This window comes from Thamnophis sirtalis, unplaced genomic scaffold, assembly GCF_051295495.1.
Source record: "Thamnophis sirtalis isolate CommonGarterSnake01/CBP01778 unplaced genomic scaffold, rThaSir2_p1.2 scaffold_16, whole genome shotgun sequence".
In the NCBI taxonomy this organism is placed as follows: domain Eukaryota; kingdom Metazoa; phylum Chordata; class Lepidosauria; order Squamata; family Natricidae; genus Thamnophis; species Thamnophis sirtalis.
This window is the reverse complement of record NW_028261396.1, coordinates 5,722,532-5,738,869: the sequence shown is the minus strand read 5'-3', so window position 1 is coordinate 5,738,869 and position 16,338 is coordinate 5,722,532. Positions and strand designations below refer to the sequence as shown.

Genomic DNA, 16,338 nt, shown 5'->3' with positions numbered 1-16,338 from the left:
GAGCTTGTGGTTCAGCAAAAAATTCTTTTTCCATTAAGCGCTATGAGTTATGACAGGCTGGAGAACATCCCAAAGGTAACACTGGTATTTGATACAGATTGGAATTAAGGAGAAATATGGCAACTTTGAGATTATGAGCAAAAGAACCTGCTCGGGACAGCAAAGGCCTAATTAACATTCAAAGAACCTTAAGCCAAGGCGAGGCGGAGGAGCCCGAGGGATGGAGGGGAAGCATGTCTGTAACATCCTGACACTTCAATCAGACAAGAATGTTGATCGCTGCATGCAAGCAGATTTTACTCTAGAAGGGGAATCGGCCAACAGTTGGCAAGGGAGAGAGGGAGTAATTGATGGAAGAAGCTCTTGTAATACTGGCAACCAGTAGAAAAGACCCAGGATGACCAACACGCAGGGTAGAAGGTTTCCACTCACAAGGAAAATCTTTGCATCTATGAAGGTTCCACAGCTGTCAGGAACAAGATGCAGTTTTTCAACAATAAAAACAGATTCTCAAAATTCTTGAAGCTATTTATCACGGTTCCACCACAAAACCGCGGACGACAAAATCGCGGTCGACGAAAGCGCAGATTTGACGTCATCACAGTGCGATGAAAACATTCGTCGATCGCGCTTTTGTGGACCGCGGTTTTGACGGGTCACGATTTATCACTCTTCTGATAGACCTGAACTAACACACGGCAATGCTTATAATGTCTAAAAAAGCTAGCAATCTATTTCAATAGCAAACATATTCAGGTAGGCAATGAAAACATCGCGCTGTGATCGAAAAATGTAAAAATAAAGCGAAAACCTTACCCTAACCCCCCAAACCTAACCCTAAACCTAACCCTAAACCTAACCCTTAACCTAAGCCTAAATCTAACCCTAAACCTAACCCTTAACCTAACGCTAAACCTAACGCTAACCTTTAACATAATGCTAAACGTAACCCTAACGCTCTAAACCTAACCCTAACCCTTAACCTAACCCTTACCTTTATGTGAATCGGCTTGCTTTAATTTTATTGTTATTTCAATTTTTAATTTTTTTCGTCGCGGTGTGATGACGTCAAATGCGCGCTTTCGTCGATCGCGCTTTTGTGGACCGCGGTTTTGACGGGTCACGATTTATCACTCTTCTGATGGACCTGAACTAACACACGGCAATGCTTATAATGTCTAAAAATGTTAGCAATCTATTTCAATAGCAAACATATTCAGGTAGGCAAATACGTCAAATATTGGGACACACTCCTTACCACAGCCTTGGTTGAACTTTCTTGCAAATCCCATAGAAGGAGGTGATTATCAGCCAGCGAAATCAGCTTTTTCCCATCTCCCATTGGTTCCCATGCAACCCTATAGGCACAAAATGCAGCAATGTAACTCAGAGAAGTTCAAAATATCCCCACGTTACTTCCGGAACCCCTTTAATTTAAGAAGACAATAGGTAACCCTCTTCTTTTGTTATGATTCTCTACAGCAAGAACGTGCACATGCAGTCACATTTTAAGTTAGCAAAATGAAGTTGAGAAGGTTCTTTTAAAAAATATTTATTTATTTATGCTATCGCCAAGTTGAACCTGAAACGAACACCTTTAAATTACACTTACGTTCCACATAACTAAAGGTAGTAACTTATACGATTCTCCACCTCACTCCATTTTAATGTCATAGCAATAACTTTATGTAATAGATATGGGGCAGCCTAAATTCACTCAGTACAAAAAGAGGACTAACCATTGTGGCTTTGCCAAAAAAAAAAGGTGGTCATTTGAAAGTTTATTTTTAATATCTTCTATTATATCTAATAATATAATTATATCTAATATCTCCTACTAAGTTAAGACTTGAACTACTGAATGACATTGATTTCCCTCTGTGTCAAATCATCAAGTTGTCAGCCTCTGCTTTGCTGTTGCATGGGCTGCCGTGAAACGGGGAGGGTGGGCATGGTATTTGGGAGGGGTTACTCATTGTGCTGGAGGAAGATTCTGGAGTTCAGCTGCCTATCGGACTACGCATGCGTGGGAGATTACCGCCAGGACTAACGGCACCGACATTCCATCTTCGTGATGCCTTTTGAAGTTATCTCACACCTGACACTTGAGAGAATTATGATTGGACTGTAACTGGGATGCCAAGGGGTGGGGAATGGGCTATTCTATATATCCATCGCTTTCGCACCTAAATAATCAGACTTCGCTACGCTATGCCTTTAATCATTTATAATTAGAAAAAGTACACTTGATTTCTACACATGGAGTCTCGTGGTCTTTTTTTCCTAATTATTTAATGGAGAGGTCCTTACACAAGTGGTGAGAATGAGAAAAGCTCTTGATGATAGAGCAGTGTTTCTCAACCTTGGCAACTTGAAGATGTCTGGACTTCAACTCCCAGAATTCCCCAGCCAGCAAATGCTGGCTGGGGAATTCTGGGAGTTGAAGTCCAGACATCTTCAAGTTGCCAAGGTTGAGAAACACTGTGATAGAGGTCCATTGTTTAGGTCTCATTGGGATAAAATTCATAGCCATATTCATTAATAGTATCTAGTGTTCAGTCGAGAGACCATTGTTAGACACTGGATTATCACAGTTCTGATTTGTACTCAAAATTCTTACACTGGCGCCTCTTGAAAAACACTCTGTGAGGTAAGCAAATACCCAAATTAGGAAAATATGTTAAACAGGAAGGAGAAGCAATCCCAGCCTATTTAGATCAGATTTTTCTGGATGTTCTTCTAGGCAAAAAGTCGTATTTGAATGGTAGGCTGGGGGATTATAAGTGAAAAGATAGATGGAGCTGTGCTGGTCTATGACCGTAATAAAGACTTGCTTTGATTTAATTGGATTTAGATGGAGCAAACTTAAAAACTAAATTGGATTTAATTTGCATTGCATTCCAATTTAACGAAAGTCTTGAAGGAGCGATGGGAGACATCTTCAAGGTTTCTGAGACCTTATAAGTGGCCCCAAGGCCTCAGTAGATGCTTCCTGATGGAAGTAAACAAAACATCTGTTTTAAAGGGTCATCCTTAATTCTAAGGAAGGCAAGAGTTCAGAGAATGCTCACTTGGAAAGATACTTTAAAAATTGTGAAGCCTTTTGAGTGTTTTAATATTTCTGCATAACAATGACCTAACGCATGATCTGTTACACAAACTGTAAAACTAGATAAAGAGCCATGGTGCCATAGTTGGTAGAATGCAGTATGGTAGGCAAACTCTGTCCGCCATCAGGAGTTCGATCCTGACCGGCTCAAGGTTGACTCAGCCTTCCATCCTTCCAAGGTGGGTAAAATGAGGACCCAGATTGTTGGGGGCAAGAGGCTGACTCTGTAAACCGCTTAAGAGAGGGCTGTAGAGCAGTGTGAAGCGGTATATAAGTCAAAGTTCTATTGCTATTGCTAACTCTGCCCACTGTCAGGAGTTCGATCCTGACCAGCTCACAGTTGACACAGCCTTCCATCCTTCCAAGGTGGGTAAAATGAGGACCCAGATTGTTGGGGGCAATAGGCTGACTCCGTAAACTGCTTAGAGGGCTGTGAAGCACTGTGAAGCGGCATATAAGTCTTAAGGGCTATTGCTAAAAAGAACCCTGTCAACAGTCCAATTAGCAAACCCAAAACATGGAAACACTCTCGGGAGAATTGAATTCCCAAAAGTAAAATTTTACTGGATATACCATGTTGGTACTGAGGAAATAAAATCAGCCCTAGTTTCCCTGCACAAATGCTTGCCCAGTTAAACAATAACTTCTCCTTCTCCCCACACATAATTGTCCAATTATGAAATGTTTCTTTGTTATGGGAACAGTCCATCTTTTTCTTCAGCACCTGCAGCGGTGACCTTGATGGCTTCCAAGCTCTCAGGATCTCTGCGTGTACTCTCTATTTCTATTTCCATTTCCCCCCTTCCCTCCCTCTAGTTCAGTGGGAAGTTGAAAAGCGTTAAAAGTTTGAAAGAAGCAAAAGCGGTTCAATCTTGACAAACCCAATGAAACAAATTAGTTATAAGAGTTACTTATTTTTTTTAATGAGGAAAACAATTCAAAGCTAAATATTTTGTCTGGCAAAAGTAGCTTTGCTTTCAGTAACTGGTGTGCCCCCATCCCACCCCACCTCCCGCAGCAAGAATTGTGATTAAATGATTCTGATAATTGTTGATCAGTTCTGAATGTCGGTTTGGATGAATTTTAGCTCGTGTTGGGCAGCTTCCTTGCGGGAACTGTCTGGTCCATGTCCTTCCACAACATTTCTACAGGATTAAGATTAAGACTTTGGCCATTCCAAAATGTTAACTTTCTTCTCTTTCAACCATTCTTTGGTCCTATTACTTGTCTATTTTGGGTCACTGATGTATTGCATAACACACTTTCTCTAGAGCAGTGTTTCTCAACCTTAGTGACTTTAAGTCCTGTGGACTTCAACTCCCAGAATCCCCCAGCCAGCTATGGCTTAAAGTCACTAAGGTTGAAAAACACTGCTCTAGAGCTTCAGTTCGTGAATAAATGCCCTGATATTTTCCTGCAGAATTTGCTGGTACCATTCAGAATTCATAATTCCATCAAAAATGACAACACATCCTAGTCCAGAGGCAGCAAATCAGGCACAAACTATGATACTCCCGCCACCATCTTTCCACAGATGGCATAACATTCTCGTTCTAGAAAGCAGGGTCTGACTTTCACCAAACACAACGCTTTTCATTCAAGTCAAAAAAACGTCTATTTCATCTGTCCATAAAACAGTCTTCGAATAACCTTCTGGCTTATCCATGTAGTTTTTTTTGCAAACCGACAGACAGCGATGTTCTTTTTCCAAAACCCTAACAAGCATGCCATTTTTGTTCAGCCTTCACCTGGTGTCACAAATACTGACATTTGTCGATACAAGAGAGATGTTAGTTCCTTAGATATTACTCTGGGTTCTTTGAGAATTCTCCAAGTATTACACACCTTGCTGTTGATGTGATCTTGGTCGGCCTACCATGCCTGGGGAGGATAAAAACGGTACTGAACTGCTTCCATTTGTACCTGATCCGCCTGACAGGAGTCCAAACCCTTTGGAAAAAGTTTTATAACTTTTTCCAGCACCAACAATTGTTTTCAGAGGTCTTGGGAAATCTATGTTCTAGCATGAAACCCTTCCACATCTCTTTGTTGTGAAGACCAGACTTTTGATTGCGAATATCCAGAATTCAGTTTGTGAAAATAAGCAGGACATCTCACATTCAGATCTGATTATCATCCCATTCATTGAAACCCCCGACTCTAATCTCTCCTTCCAATGAACCGAGAACCTTAGAAATTCACATACTTTCCCCATACAAAAATACGTAGATTTGAATCATTTTTCTCAATATATAAATGAACAAATATAAATGTTTTTGTTTAACTGCTTTCTCTTTATATGGTTTGAGGAATTGTGCGGAGAACAGGGGACATTTTAGGCCATATTTATGCAATGGGGGCGCGGTGGCTCAGTGGCTAAGACGCTGAGCTTGTCGATCAGAAAGGTTGGCAGTTCTGAGGTTCGAATCCCTAGTGCCGCATATGAGCTTCCATTACTTGTCCTGAAGCTGGGACAAGTTCGAAAGCATGCAAAAATGCAAGTAGAAAAATAGGAACCACCTTTGGTGGGAAGGTAATGTTCCGTGTACCTTCGGCATTTAGTCATGCCAGCCACATGACTACGGAGTTGTCTTCGGATAGCGCTGGCTCTGTGGCTTTGAAACAGAGATGAGCACCATCCCCTAGAGTCGGGAACGACTAGCACATATGTGCAAGGGGAACCTTTACCTTTTGCAGAAGTATTAAACATTCAGAAGGGTACACAAACTTTTAAGCATTGCTGTATTAGCATTCGTTAGCTGTTTAACAAGTTTTGATGAAAGAAAAGACACAGAATATCAGGTTGGATGAAGGGAAGAGAAATATTTTTGTTTCGAATTGAAATCGTAATTCTGATCTGAACTCAGCACTGGAGTGAAAGAAAAAGAAAAATCTGGGGACATCTAAACAAAAAGTTCCGCCAACTATTATTTGCAAATTAAAGCCAACTACTGTGGATTTTTTCTCTATTTTCCACTTAACGTTAGAAAGCATTTTCCAAAGGCATTTTACAAGGAAAGTTCTACTGACTTTTATTCCAATTAGGATAAATGGGCACCCCTTTTAAAGTTTTTTAAAAATGAAAACGATTCCAATTTTAAAATGTTCATGGAGTTTTCAGGGCTTCAAATTTGATAAAGAATACTAAATGATAAATCAATATAATTCAAGCAACACACCTCATTAGAAAGATCTGGGGGTGCTCAATCTGTTCTTGCAAAATTATAATTTCTTTCCTCTGGTCACTTATTTTATTGAATCGTTCTTTGTCACATATGGTTTTTAAAGGTTTTTGTGAAAATCAAGGCCACTGTATTTTTGTTATAAGACAAAGAACAACTTCCTTGCATTGCAACTCCAGTGCTCTTATATGAGAGCATTACAGAAAAAAAAATCTGAAATTCTGGTAATATATACCATGATGTGCTGCATGGCAAGCTAGAATTTCGTTTACAAGGAAGGAGACTCCCTCGACAGGTTATTTATTCTATGGTGTGTTTACATCCCATCAGAGGAGGGGTCTCAGGCCCACCAGATCTTGCTCATTTATGGCTCCCAGCAATTCCAGTTGGGCTGGGCTGGAGATGCGGATGGTGGGCTGGTAGCAACTTCTAAAGCAGTGTTTCTCAACCTTGGCAACTTGAAGATGTCTGGACTTCAACTCCCAGAATTCCCCAGCCAGCAAATGCAGCAGACAAACCAGGACGTTTCTGTCTGCCAGAGAACCGGCAATGTCCAAACACCACTACTCTAAGTGACAAAGCGCTAGCTTTGTTTATATTTACAACTCTTATAATTAGCTCAAATATAGGCCCCGTTCACTAAGCTTCCAGACCATTTGATTAGCTGTCTTATAGCTGAGTTGCATCCTTGATTCAAATCATGACAACTGCATTCACCAAGTCAAAATAAAATCTTCAAAATGCAAAATCGCAATGCCGGGAGAGGAGAAAATTAGAAGCAGCTCATAGGATGTTTCTTAATTTCTTCGGGGTGCTGAACAGCAACTCCTTGATGGAACCCAGACTTATTCTGAACTGACTTCAGAGTCATACGTGATCCAGTAAAATTTTACATCTATCTAGTTTGCCAAATTGTTATTAGAAAATATGTTTTAAAACCTTGAATTAGTTTGAATTCAAGGTTTCCTCAATTGGCCAAACCCTTACCCCAAACATCTCTCAAAATATGATATGCCAATTAGCAATAGCAATAGCAGTTAGACTTATATACCACTTCATAGGGGCTTTCAGCCCTCTCTAAGCGGTTTACAGAGTCAGCATATCGCCCCCAACAACAATCCGGGTCCTCATTTCAGCCACCTCGGAAGGATGGAAGGCTGAGTCAACCTTTGAGCCGGTGAGATTTGAACAGCCGAACTGCAGAACTGCAGTCAGCTGAAGCAGCCTGCAGTGCTGCATTTAAACCACTGCGCCACCTTATAAAAATTGTGTGTCTGACTTTGCCTACCCATACACACAGATACACACACGCACACACACCTACATATAAATGCAGCCTACCTGTGCAGTAAGGGACATGTACCTATTAGGATCTGAACTAGTAAATAATTCTAGCTTTGACATGGCATGGTTGCTGTACTTGTCCGTCAAAGGCAGGATCTGGCTCAGCAGCGGAAAGAAATGCCTCGCAGCCTCTCTCTTCCCTGTGGCTTTTAAATTAGCAGGCTGATGGAGCTATGTAGATAAAAGCAAGGATTTATAGCCCAGCTGTGTGGAGGAGGGATGTGAGGGATGTGAGGGGGGTCTGGGGAGCATTTCTTGGGAGTTTGGAGCGGGCTGCAGTGACACGTGGAAGTTTCTTATTGAGAGAGCCAGAAGGGGTTTTCTTTGAGCCGCAGTGCTAAGCAGCTGAGACCAGGAGGGAAAGGCTGCCCAGCTAAAGCCTCTCTGAAGCTGCAGCAGCTGCAGCAGGTGTGATAAAGTAGTGGGAAGAACCAGAGCAACCGAAGTGGAGATGAAGCAGCAGAACCAGGGCAGAACTGATCAAAAGACGGAGCATGAAGGAAGGCCGGAAGCAGGTCAGCAGGGGAGACCCAGGAAGAGTCCTGATATTGTTAGGGGAGGCCACTGAAAAGACCTTGCAAAATCCTCGTAGGGAATGTGTAGCTCACCAAAAGGCTGCTGCAGTAGAGGGTTCCACCACAAAACCGCGTTCGACTAAAGGGCGCTCGACGAAACCGCGTAGCTGACGTCATCAACAGGGCGAAAACAGCGCGGAGACAGCAGCACGCTGTAAATGCTAAACCTAAAATTAACCCCTAAACCTAATCCTAACCCTAAACCTAACCCTTAACCTAACCCTAAACCTAACCCTAAACCTAACCCTACACCTAACCCTAAACCTAACCCTTAACCTAACCCTAAACCTAACCCTAAACCTAACCCTAACTCTAATCCTAACCTTAAACCTAACCCTTAACCTAACCCTAAACCTAACCCTTAACCTAACCCTAAACCTAACCCTAAACCTAACCCTAACTCTAATCCTAACCTTAAACCTAACCCTTACCTAACCCTTAACCTAACCCTAAACCTAACCCTTACCTTAAGTTGAATCGGCTTGCTTTCAAAGCGCTATTTAAAGCGCCCTTCTTTCTCCGCGCTCACTGTTGTCGCCCTGTTGATGACGTCAGCGACGCAGTTTAATCGGGCGCGGCTTAGTCAAGCGCGGTTTTGTCGTGCCACGGCAGTAGAGACCCACTGAAGCAGTGTTTCTCAACCTTAGCAACTTGAAGATGTCCTGACTTCAACTCCCAGAATTCCCCAGCCAGCGAATGCTGGCTGGGGAATTCTGGGAGTTGAAGTCCGGACATCTTCAAGTTGCCAAGGTTGAGAAACACTGCACTGAAGACTCCGACTGGAAGGACTGACTCTTGACGCACCTTCAGTGGGTGGTTTACCGAAGAGACCCATGGCAAGAGAGAGGCAGAAAGTGGCTACCAGCGGCTAAATATGCTAACACAGGCTTCCCGTGACCTGAGAGAAAGCCCCAGATAGAAAACAAACACACAAACAAACCAGGGTACGGTCAACATTAGGTACACAGGTACACCAATTATGTCAGCGGGTGTTTGGCCAACACAAGGAGAGGAACCAAGATTACGAGATTATTCAGCAGGAAGCCGAGAGTTGTAATGCAGAACAACTTGGTTTCATAAAATGTACAATGCATCCAAAAAGCTAACAAAAATATCCCAAGCATACAGTGTCACATGACCCAGGAAATGGGCATCCCCCCCAAAAAAAATTGGATTTGGACCCGTGTGTTTGGGGTCCATGAGACTCCTGCTGAAATTATTGAAATTTAAAGTACACATTTTTGTACAGATACAAGTTTAAATGATTGAACTTATAAGTGAATCGGTTCACCGACAAAAGGGCGACCGACAAAACCGCGCCTGACTAAACCGCGGTGACAAAACCGCGAGTTCTAAACCACGCCGACGAATGAGCACTGAACCTAACCCTAACCCTAACTCTAAACCTAACCCTAAACCTAACCCTAAATCTAACCCTAAACCTAACGCTAACCCTAACCCTAAACGTAATGCTAACCCTAACCCTTAACTTAACTTAAACCGCCCTTGAATCGCACTTCTGTCGACGCGCTGTTGTCTGTGCGCTGTTGTCAGCGCGTTGATGACGTCGCGGTTTTAGCAACGCGGTTTTGTCGGCGCGCTTTTGTCATGCCGCTTTTTTCGGGTCACGAAGTGAATCAAACCCTCTTGTTCCACCTATTTCAATAATCACTGCAGTCCCTGGAAACATTTTTCTCTTAAAAATGCAGGAACGGAGATCCATCAATATGTAGTAAAGAATTTAAATAAAATTGAGCCTAGCTAAATCAAATGGGGAAACGGATATTATGTTAGGTAAAATATTTCCATCCGTATCTAGGATTCCACTGCTCAACTGGATGATCAGAACATATAGAGAGACTGAAATTAAGGCATCTCCAGTATATGGGACCCCTCATGATTTCCCTTTCTGTATGGGTATGTGACTAAGGTTTGAGCTTGTTGATCAGAAAGATCGACAGTTCGGTGGTTCGAATCCCTAGCGCCGCGTAACAGAGTGAGCTCCCGTTACTTGTCTCAGCTTCTGCCAACCTAGCAGTTCGAAAGCAGGTTAAAAATGCAAGTAGAAAAATAGGGATCACTTTGGTGGAAGGTAACAGCGTTCCATGCGCCTTTGGCGTTTAGTCATGCCGGCCACATGACCACGGAGATGTCTTCGGACAGCGCTGGCTCTTCGGCTTTGAAACGGAGATGATCACTGCCCCCTAGTCAGAAACAACTAGCACATATGTGCGAGGGGAACCTTTACCTTTATGGGTATACAAGCAGCAGAAAGAAGAGCCATTTCACTAGATAACAACAGAAGACAAATAGGAAAAGCCTTACTTGATAAGCATCAGCTATGCATCACTACGAATCATTGATAGAAAACTACTTCCTTATTTTGTTACACAGTACAGCATAGAATAAAGGAAGAGTTTCAAGGAACACCAGTTGTCCAACTGGTTGTGGAGATGGAGAAGGTAGCGCAAGTGAAGGGAAGCAACAGGGATTCAGACTTTTCTAAGTGAAATCCCATCCAGCTACTGAGCTGTTGTTATATTAGTTGTGTGTAACACAAAATATGTACCTTGAAATACACGGTATTGTAGAATCAGTGAGTTTATCCAAAAACAGTTAAAAACAGCCTATTAAATATCTGAAGGACTATTGCTTCTAATTCCCAATCCCGGCTTAAGATAACAATACGGAAACCGTAAGGTGAGGCATGTATATTTCAATGTACAAAGTTCAGATTTAATGGAAACTGTCTGCCCTTCCTTCATTCTCTTTTTTTTTTTCTTCCTTGGGAGTATAAAATATGCAGAGTCCTACCCGGCCATATTGCCATGGGCTGTGTTGTCAAGGTGACAGAGTAGCTCCAGGATTTGAGCATTGCTTGATGAATCATCAGGGGATTCATGATTGCCTGATTCCAATTCCTCCGGCATCCTCCAAACAGCCGCACATGTCATGACTTTACTGTCTGAAGCTGAGGAACAGAGGATAATGTCAACAGATCACAGTAGGGGGAGGGCAGGGGAGGGGGGGTTTCTGGAAGAGAGAGAGAGGGCGGGAGAGAGAGAGCCCTAGCATTTTTTGCAATCATAAGCAAGGCACTTGCTCAACAGCCATGTAAAAACATTTAAAGAATCTTACTGAACTTCATTCTAACAATAGAGCGCGTAGGAGAGAGAGGGGGGGGAGAGAGGGAGGGAGGGAGGGAGAGAAAGGGAGGGATGGAGAGAGGGAGAGAAAGAGAGAGAGGGAGAGAGAGAGAGAGTCCTAGCATTTTTTGCAATCATAAGCAAGGCACTTGCTCAACAACCATGTAAAAACATTTAAAGAATCTTACTGAACTTCATTCTAACAATAGAGCGCGTAGGAGAGAGAGGGGGGGAGAGAGGGAGGGAGGGAGGGAGAGAAAGGGAGGGATGGAGAGAGGGAGAGAAAGAGAGAGAGGGAGAGAGAGAGTCCTAGCATTTTTTGCAATCATAAGCAAGGCACTTGCTCAACAGCCATGTAAAAACATTTAAAGAATCTTACTGAACTTCATTCTAACAATAGAGCGCGTAGGAGAGAGAGGGGGGGAGAGAGGGAGGGAGGGAGGGAGAGAAAGGGAGGGATGGAGAGAGGGAGAGAAAGAGAGAGAGGGAGAGAGAGAGCCCTAGCATTTTTTGCAATCATAAGCAAGGCACTTGCTCAACAGCCATGTAAAAACATTTAAAGAATCTTACTGAACTTCATTCTAACAATAGAGCGCGTAGGAGAGAGAGGGGGGGAGAGAGGGAGGGAGGGAGGGAGAGAAAGGGAGGGATGGAGAGAGGGAGAGAAAGAGAGAGAGGGAGAGAGAGAGAGTCCTAGCATTTTTTGCAATCATAAGCAAGGCACTTGCTCAACAACCATGTAAAAACATTTAAAGAATCTTACTGAACTTCATTCTAACAATAGAGCGCGTAGGAGAGAGAGAGAGAGAGGGAGAGAGGGAGAGAGAGAGAGAACCCCCCCCCCCAATAGTCTACAAAGCCAGAAAGCTGCATAAATAGCCGAGGTGACAGCAGGCGATACGAGTCACGGGAAGGACTTTCCCCAACGCCGCTCTCTGTACGGCTATTTCAATTAATGCGGGAGAGTGGAGCGATTTGCTGAGATTACCATTTTTCTGCTTAATAACACAGGCATAATTCTAAGGTCTCCCATCTCTGGCTTTCCCGGGTCATCTTTAATTTGCATGGGTAGCTTCTGAACCATGCCTTCTTGCAGAGAGCTAGGTTTTTAGCTTGGCACGTTTATATTCTGCTCTCCTCTCCACTCCCCACCTCCATTTCAATTCCTCCCGGATAATTCTTTTTTTAAAAAAATAAATCCTAGAAAGGAGCCTCCTGAGCTTTCCAAACTCAAGGCTATTGCTAGCTTATGGCTAGTCATAAAATCCCATTTATCAGAGGGTAGATAGGGGAGGCTCCTCTTCACAAATTGCTGCACCCCGATTCTCCCCCACGTTTCTTAATAACCTACATAATTTTTACTTTTATTTTTCTGGGCACTCTTCCAAAAAAAAAATCACTGAGCTGCAGGAACACACTATTTTGGAGGTTTCCCCCCCCCCTTCTTTTTTGTTTTTGCAGAATGCCCTGAAGAATACGTGGCCCCCAGAGATATTACTTGAAATGTCAGTGCTGGAAGCTGGCATTTCAATATGGTTCCCCTTCTGGAAGATTTCCATTGTGTTCTTTTAATTAAAAGAATTTATTGTGGGGGGGGGGGGGAGAGTCAGATGGCAGTCAAGTCATGGTTCCCTACAAGATAGGAAATAAAGGCATGGAGAAAAGTGGAGAAGGAGATAGAAAACATACATCATTCTTATGCTCTAAATATAAATACAGCTAAATGTCTAAAAAATCATTAATGCAGCTCGATTTATTTACACACTGAGACAAAATTAATGGCTTTTTTTTCATAGTACCTTCCCTGTATTATTTAACTCAAGAATTAAACCTGGTCCATGGTATCCAGCAATGTATGGTAGAAACACGATGCCGGCCTCTGTTTTGCTGCTTGCTTTTCGGCTGCCATTGAAACGGGGAGCGGGGGGGGGATTGGTATTTGGGTGGGGGAAATATTCTGTGCAGGAGAGGCTGAAAGAAGGGCGTTGTTCTCGCCATCTACTGCGCATGTGGCAAGGAGGGGAGTTTCCCGCCAAGGCCAACTCTCCGGCATACCAACCTGATGATGATTTTTGAAGATGTCTCCCACCTGACAGCTGTGGAGTAATTGGATTGGACTTATAGAGCCGAGGTGGTGCAGTGGTTAGGGTGCAGTACTGCAGGCCACTTCAGTTGACTGTTATCTGCAGTTCAGCGGTTCTAATCTCACCGGCTCAAGGTTGACTCAGCCTTCCATCCTTCTGAGGTGGGTGAAATGAGGACCCAGACTGTGGGGGCGATATGCTGACTCTGTAAACCGCTTAGAGAGGGCTGAAAGCCCCATGAAGCGGTATATAAGTCTAACTGCTATTGCTATTGCTACTATGGGCTGGGGTTACCAAGGGGAGCGGAATGGGTCACACATTGATATCTATGTTTGCGCGCGCTTTTGCCTCAGATCCAGCTTTGCTTAGCTGCTATCTACTTATAACCAGTAAAAGTACTCTTAATTCTGCAAAATGGAGTTGAGTGGTTTCTTTCTTGGTTACTGAGCGAAGCAGCCCTGACACACATCTTATATTCTGAGCACTTTTTCAGCTGAAGAAGATTTGAAATTTAGAGAGCCTGAAGTCAATACATTTACAAAAATGACTGGAATGGAGGACTTTCCTATTTGGGGGGGGGGGACATGAGAGAAACCATCACTTAGCCTTAGCAGAAGACATGGCAGTTTAACAAAAGACAAGCTATTCCCTGAAGAATTCTCTTTACATACTTCTGTCACTATGAGGTTCCTGGGGGGGAAAGTGGTAAGAGGCTCCTAATAGCTTTTTTCTTTTTCTTTCTTTCTTTCTTTCTTTCTTTCTTTCTTTCTTTCTTTCTTTCTTTCTTTCTTTCTTCCTTCCTTCCTTCCTTCCTTCCTTCCTTCATTATCTTTCTTTCTTCCTTCCTTCCTTCCTTTATTTTCTTTATTTTTCTTTCTTTCTTTCCTTTCTCTCTCTCTGTCTCTCTTTTCTTCCTTTCCTTTCCTTATCCATCTCCATCCTCTCGCTCTCTCCTTCTTCCCTGACGTGTCCCAGGGAGAACACTGTCAATATCTCTGAGCAATATCTTTGCTTTTGAGATATTATCTCAAAAGATATTAATTATGAAGTTAGTAGTAAGATTTGCAAGTAGATTTGAGCAACCAGAAAGATTCTTGCCCTTCTAAGAAGAGATTTTTTACTCTACTGTGGTACTGGTGAATATCTGAGGATTAAGACTTAGCACAACACAAGAGAGCAGAAGAAAGATCTTCCCATCTACTGTGAGTGGAAGAAAGGCTAACCTGGGTTTCTGGATATGGAAGAATGCCCGCTAAAGAAAATTAATTGGAGACTGGCTAGACAGATCTCTCACTTTCAGAGTACAATGACTGCTAATTATATCAAGATTGTATATATTTACAAGCAGGAGACAATCTGTTGAGTAGGAAGGTATCAGGTTTCACACCTTGCAAACTTAGAGTCTAGCAAACAATCCTCCTTTATTTGCGAGAGGCTGTGATAGGTTCTCATCTTTACACCCAAAATACAGGAGAGTCTCTCTCTCTCTCCCTCTCTCTGTCTCTCTCTCTGTCTGTGTGTAGCTGGCCTATATCCAGCTTCAGCTATAACTTTAGTCTATTCTGGCTTCAGTGACCCATTCCCTAATAACCTTAGGACTGGACCTCTGCAATGCACACTACCTGGGGCTACCCTGGAACAACTTCTCACTCTTGCAAGAGGCAGTTGCCCTGTTCATATTTATGCTCTTAACTGGTTAGCACTGATAAAATTTAAGTTATTCACCACTGATTGATTAATCAAAGGGGGAGGAGAGGGGACGGGAGAGGGGAGGGGAGGGGAAAGGAGGTGAGGAGAGGAGGAGAGAGCGAGGAGGGGAGGGGAGGAGAGAGAGAGGAGAGGAGGAGAGAGGAGAGGAGGAGAGAGAGAGGAGAGAAGAGAGAGAGGAGAGGAGAGGAGAGAGAGGAGGAGAGGGGAGGAGAGAGAGAGGAGGCGAGAGAGAGGAGGGGAGGGGAGGAGAGAGAGAGGAGAGGAGGAGAGAGGAGAGAAGAGAGAGGAGAGAAGAGAAAGAGGAGAGGAGGAGAGGAGGAGAGAGAGAGGAGAGGAGGGGAGGAGGAAAAGGCTAAATTAATGAAGAGCCAAACATGAACAGATTTCTACCTGGCGTACAAATATAAATAACAACAGTACCAAGCAGACTCCTTAAAGTGATGCTCAAGAATTTGTACCCACAAAATAAAGACAATGTTAGATCACAATATGTTTCTGGAGGAGGAAGAATAGAGAAGGTTCCTGTGGATCCCTTGTCTTCCATAATTCTATCCCAGGGGTGTCAAACTCGTAGCCCACGGGCCAGGTGCGTCACATGCCGGCCATGCCCACCCCCGTTTTAGCGAAGGGGAAAAATACGTCATGTGACAACGCGAGTTTGACACCCCTGCTCTATACTGTCCTCCCGTCTGCCCATTCTTTTGCTACAACAGACCCTCACTTATCCAAGATGATGAGATGATTCAGACCACATCTAATAATTCAATGTTTGAGTAGCTGGCTGCCTCAGTAACTACCCTGAACATCCAGCCCCATATTTGATAAGCTTCTCTACTAAAAAGATGGTAGGATGGTAGAAGACGATTGCAAAAAAAGGAAATGATTTTATAGAGTGACATCTAGAGGACAGAAATAGAGAGCAGATGGCTTAGAGCAGTGTTTTTCAACCTTGGCAACTTGAAGATGTCCGGACTTCAACTCCCAGAATTCCCCAGCCAGCATTCGCTGGCTGGGGAATTCTGGGAGTTGAAGTCCGGACATCTTCAAGTTGCCAAGGTTGAAAAACCCTGGCTTAGAGGGGTTCCCCAGGCTCTCCAGGCTACAAAGAAGGGGAAAGTGATGAACAGGGATCAGAAATACAAATAGATTATATATTTTTTCCCCTTGTCCAGCAACTATCTGTCTTTA

General features: G+C 43.2%; 1 protein-coding gene across 1 annotated transcript in view; it reads right to left on the bottom strand.

Annotated features, from left to right (window-relative positions):
* Positions 1-16,338, bottom strand: part of EIPR1 (EARP complex and GARP complex interacting protein 1) — a 73,884-nt gene that overhangs the window by 26,486 nt on the left and 31,060 nt on the right. Inside the window, exons 4-5 of the mRNA XM_087702752.1 lie at positions 11,025-11,181; positions 1,259-1,358 (exon numbers count right to left, since the gene is read on the bottom strand). Coding sequence (XP_087558878.1) covers positions 1,259-1,358; positions 11,025-11,181 — 257 coding nt within the window. The remainder of the gene's footprint in view (positions 1-1,258; positions 1,359-11,024; positions 11,182-16,338) is intronic.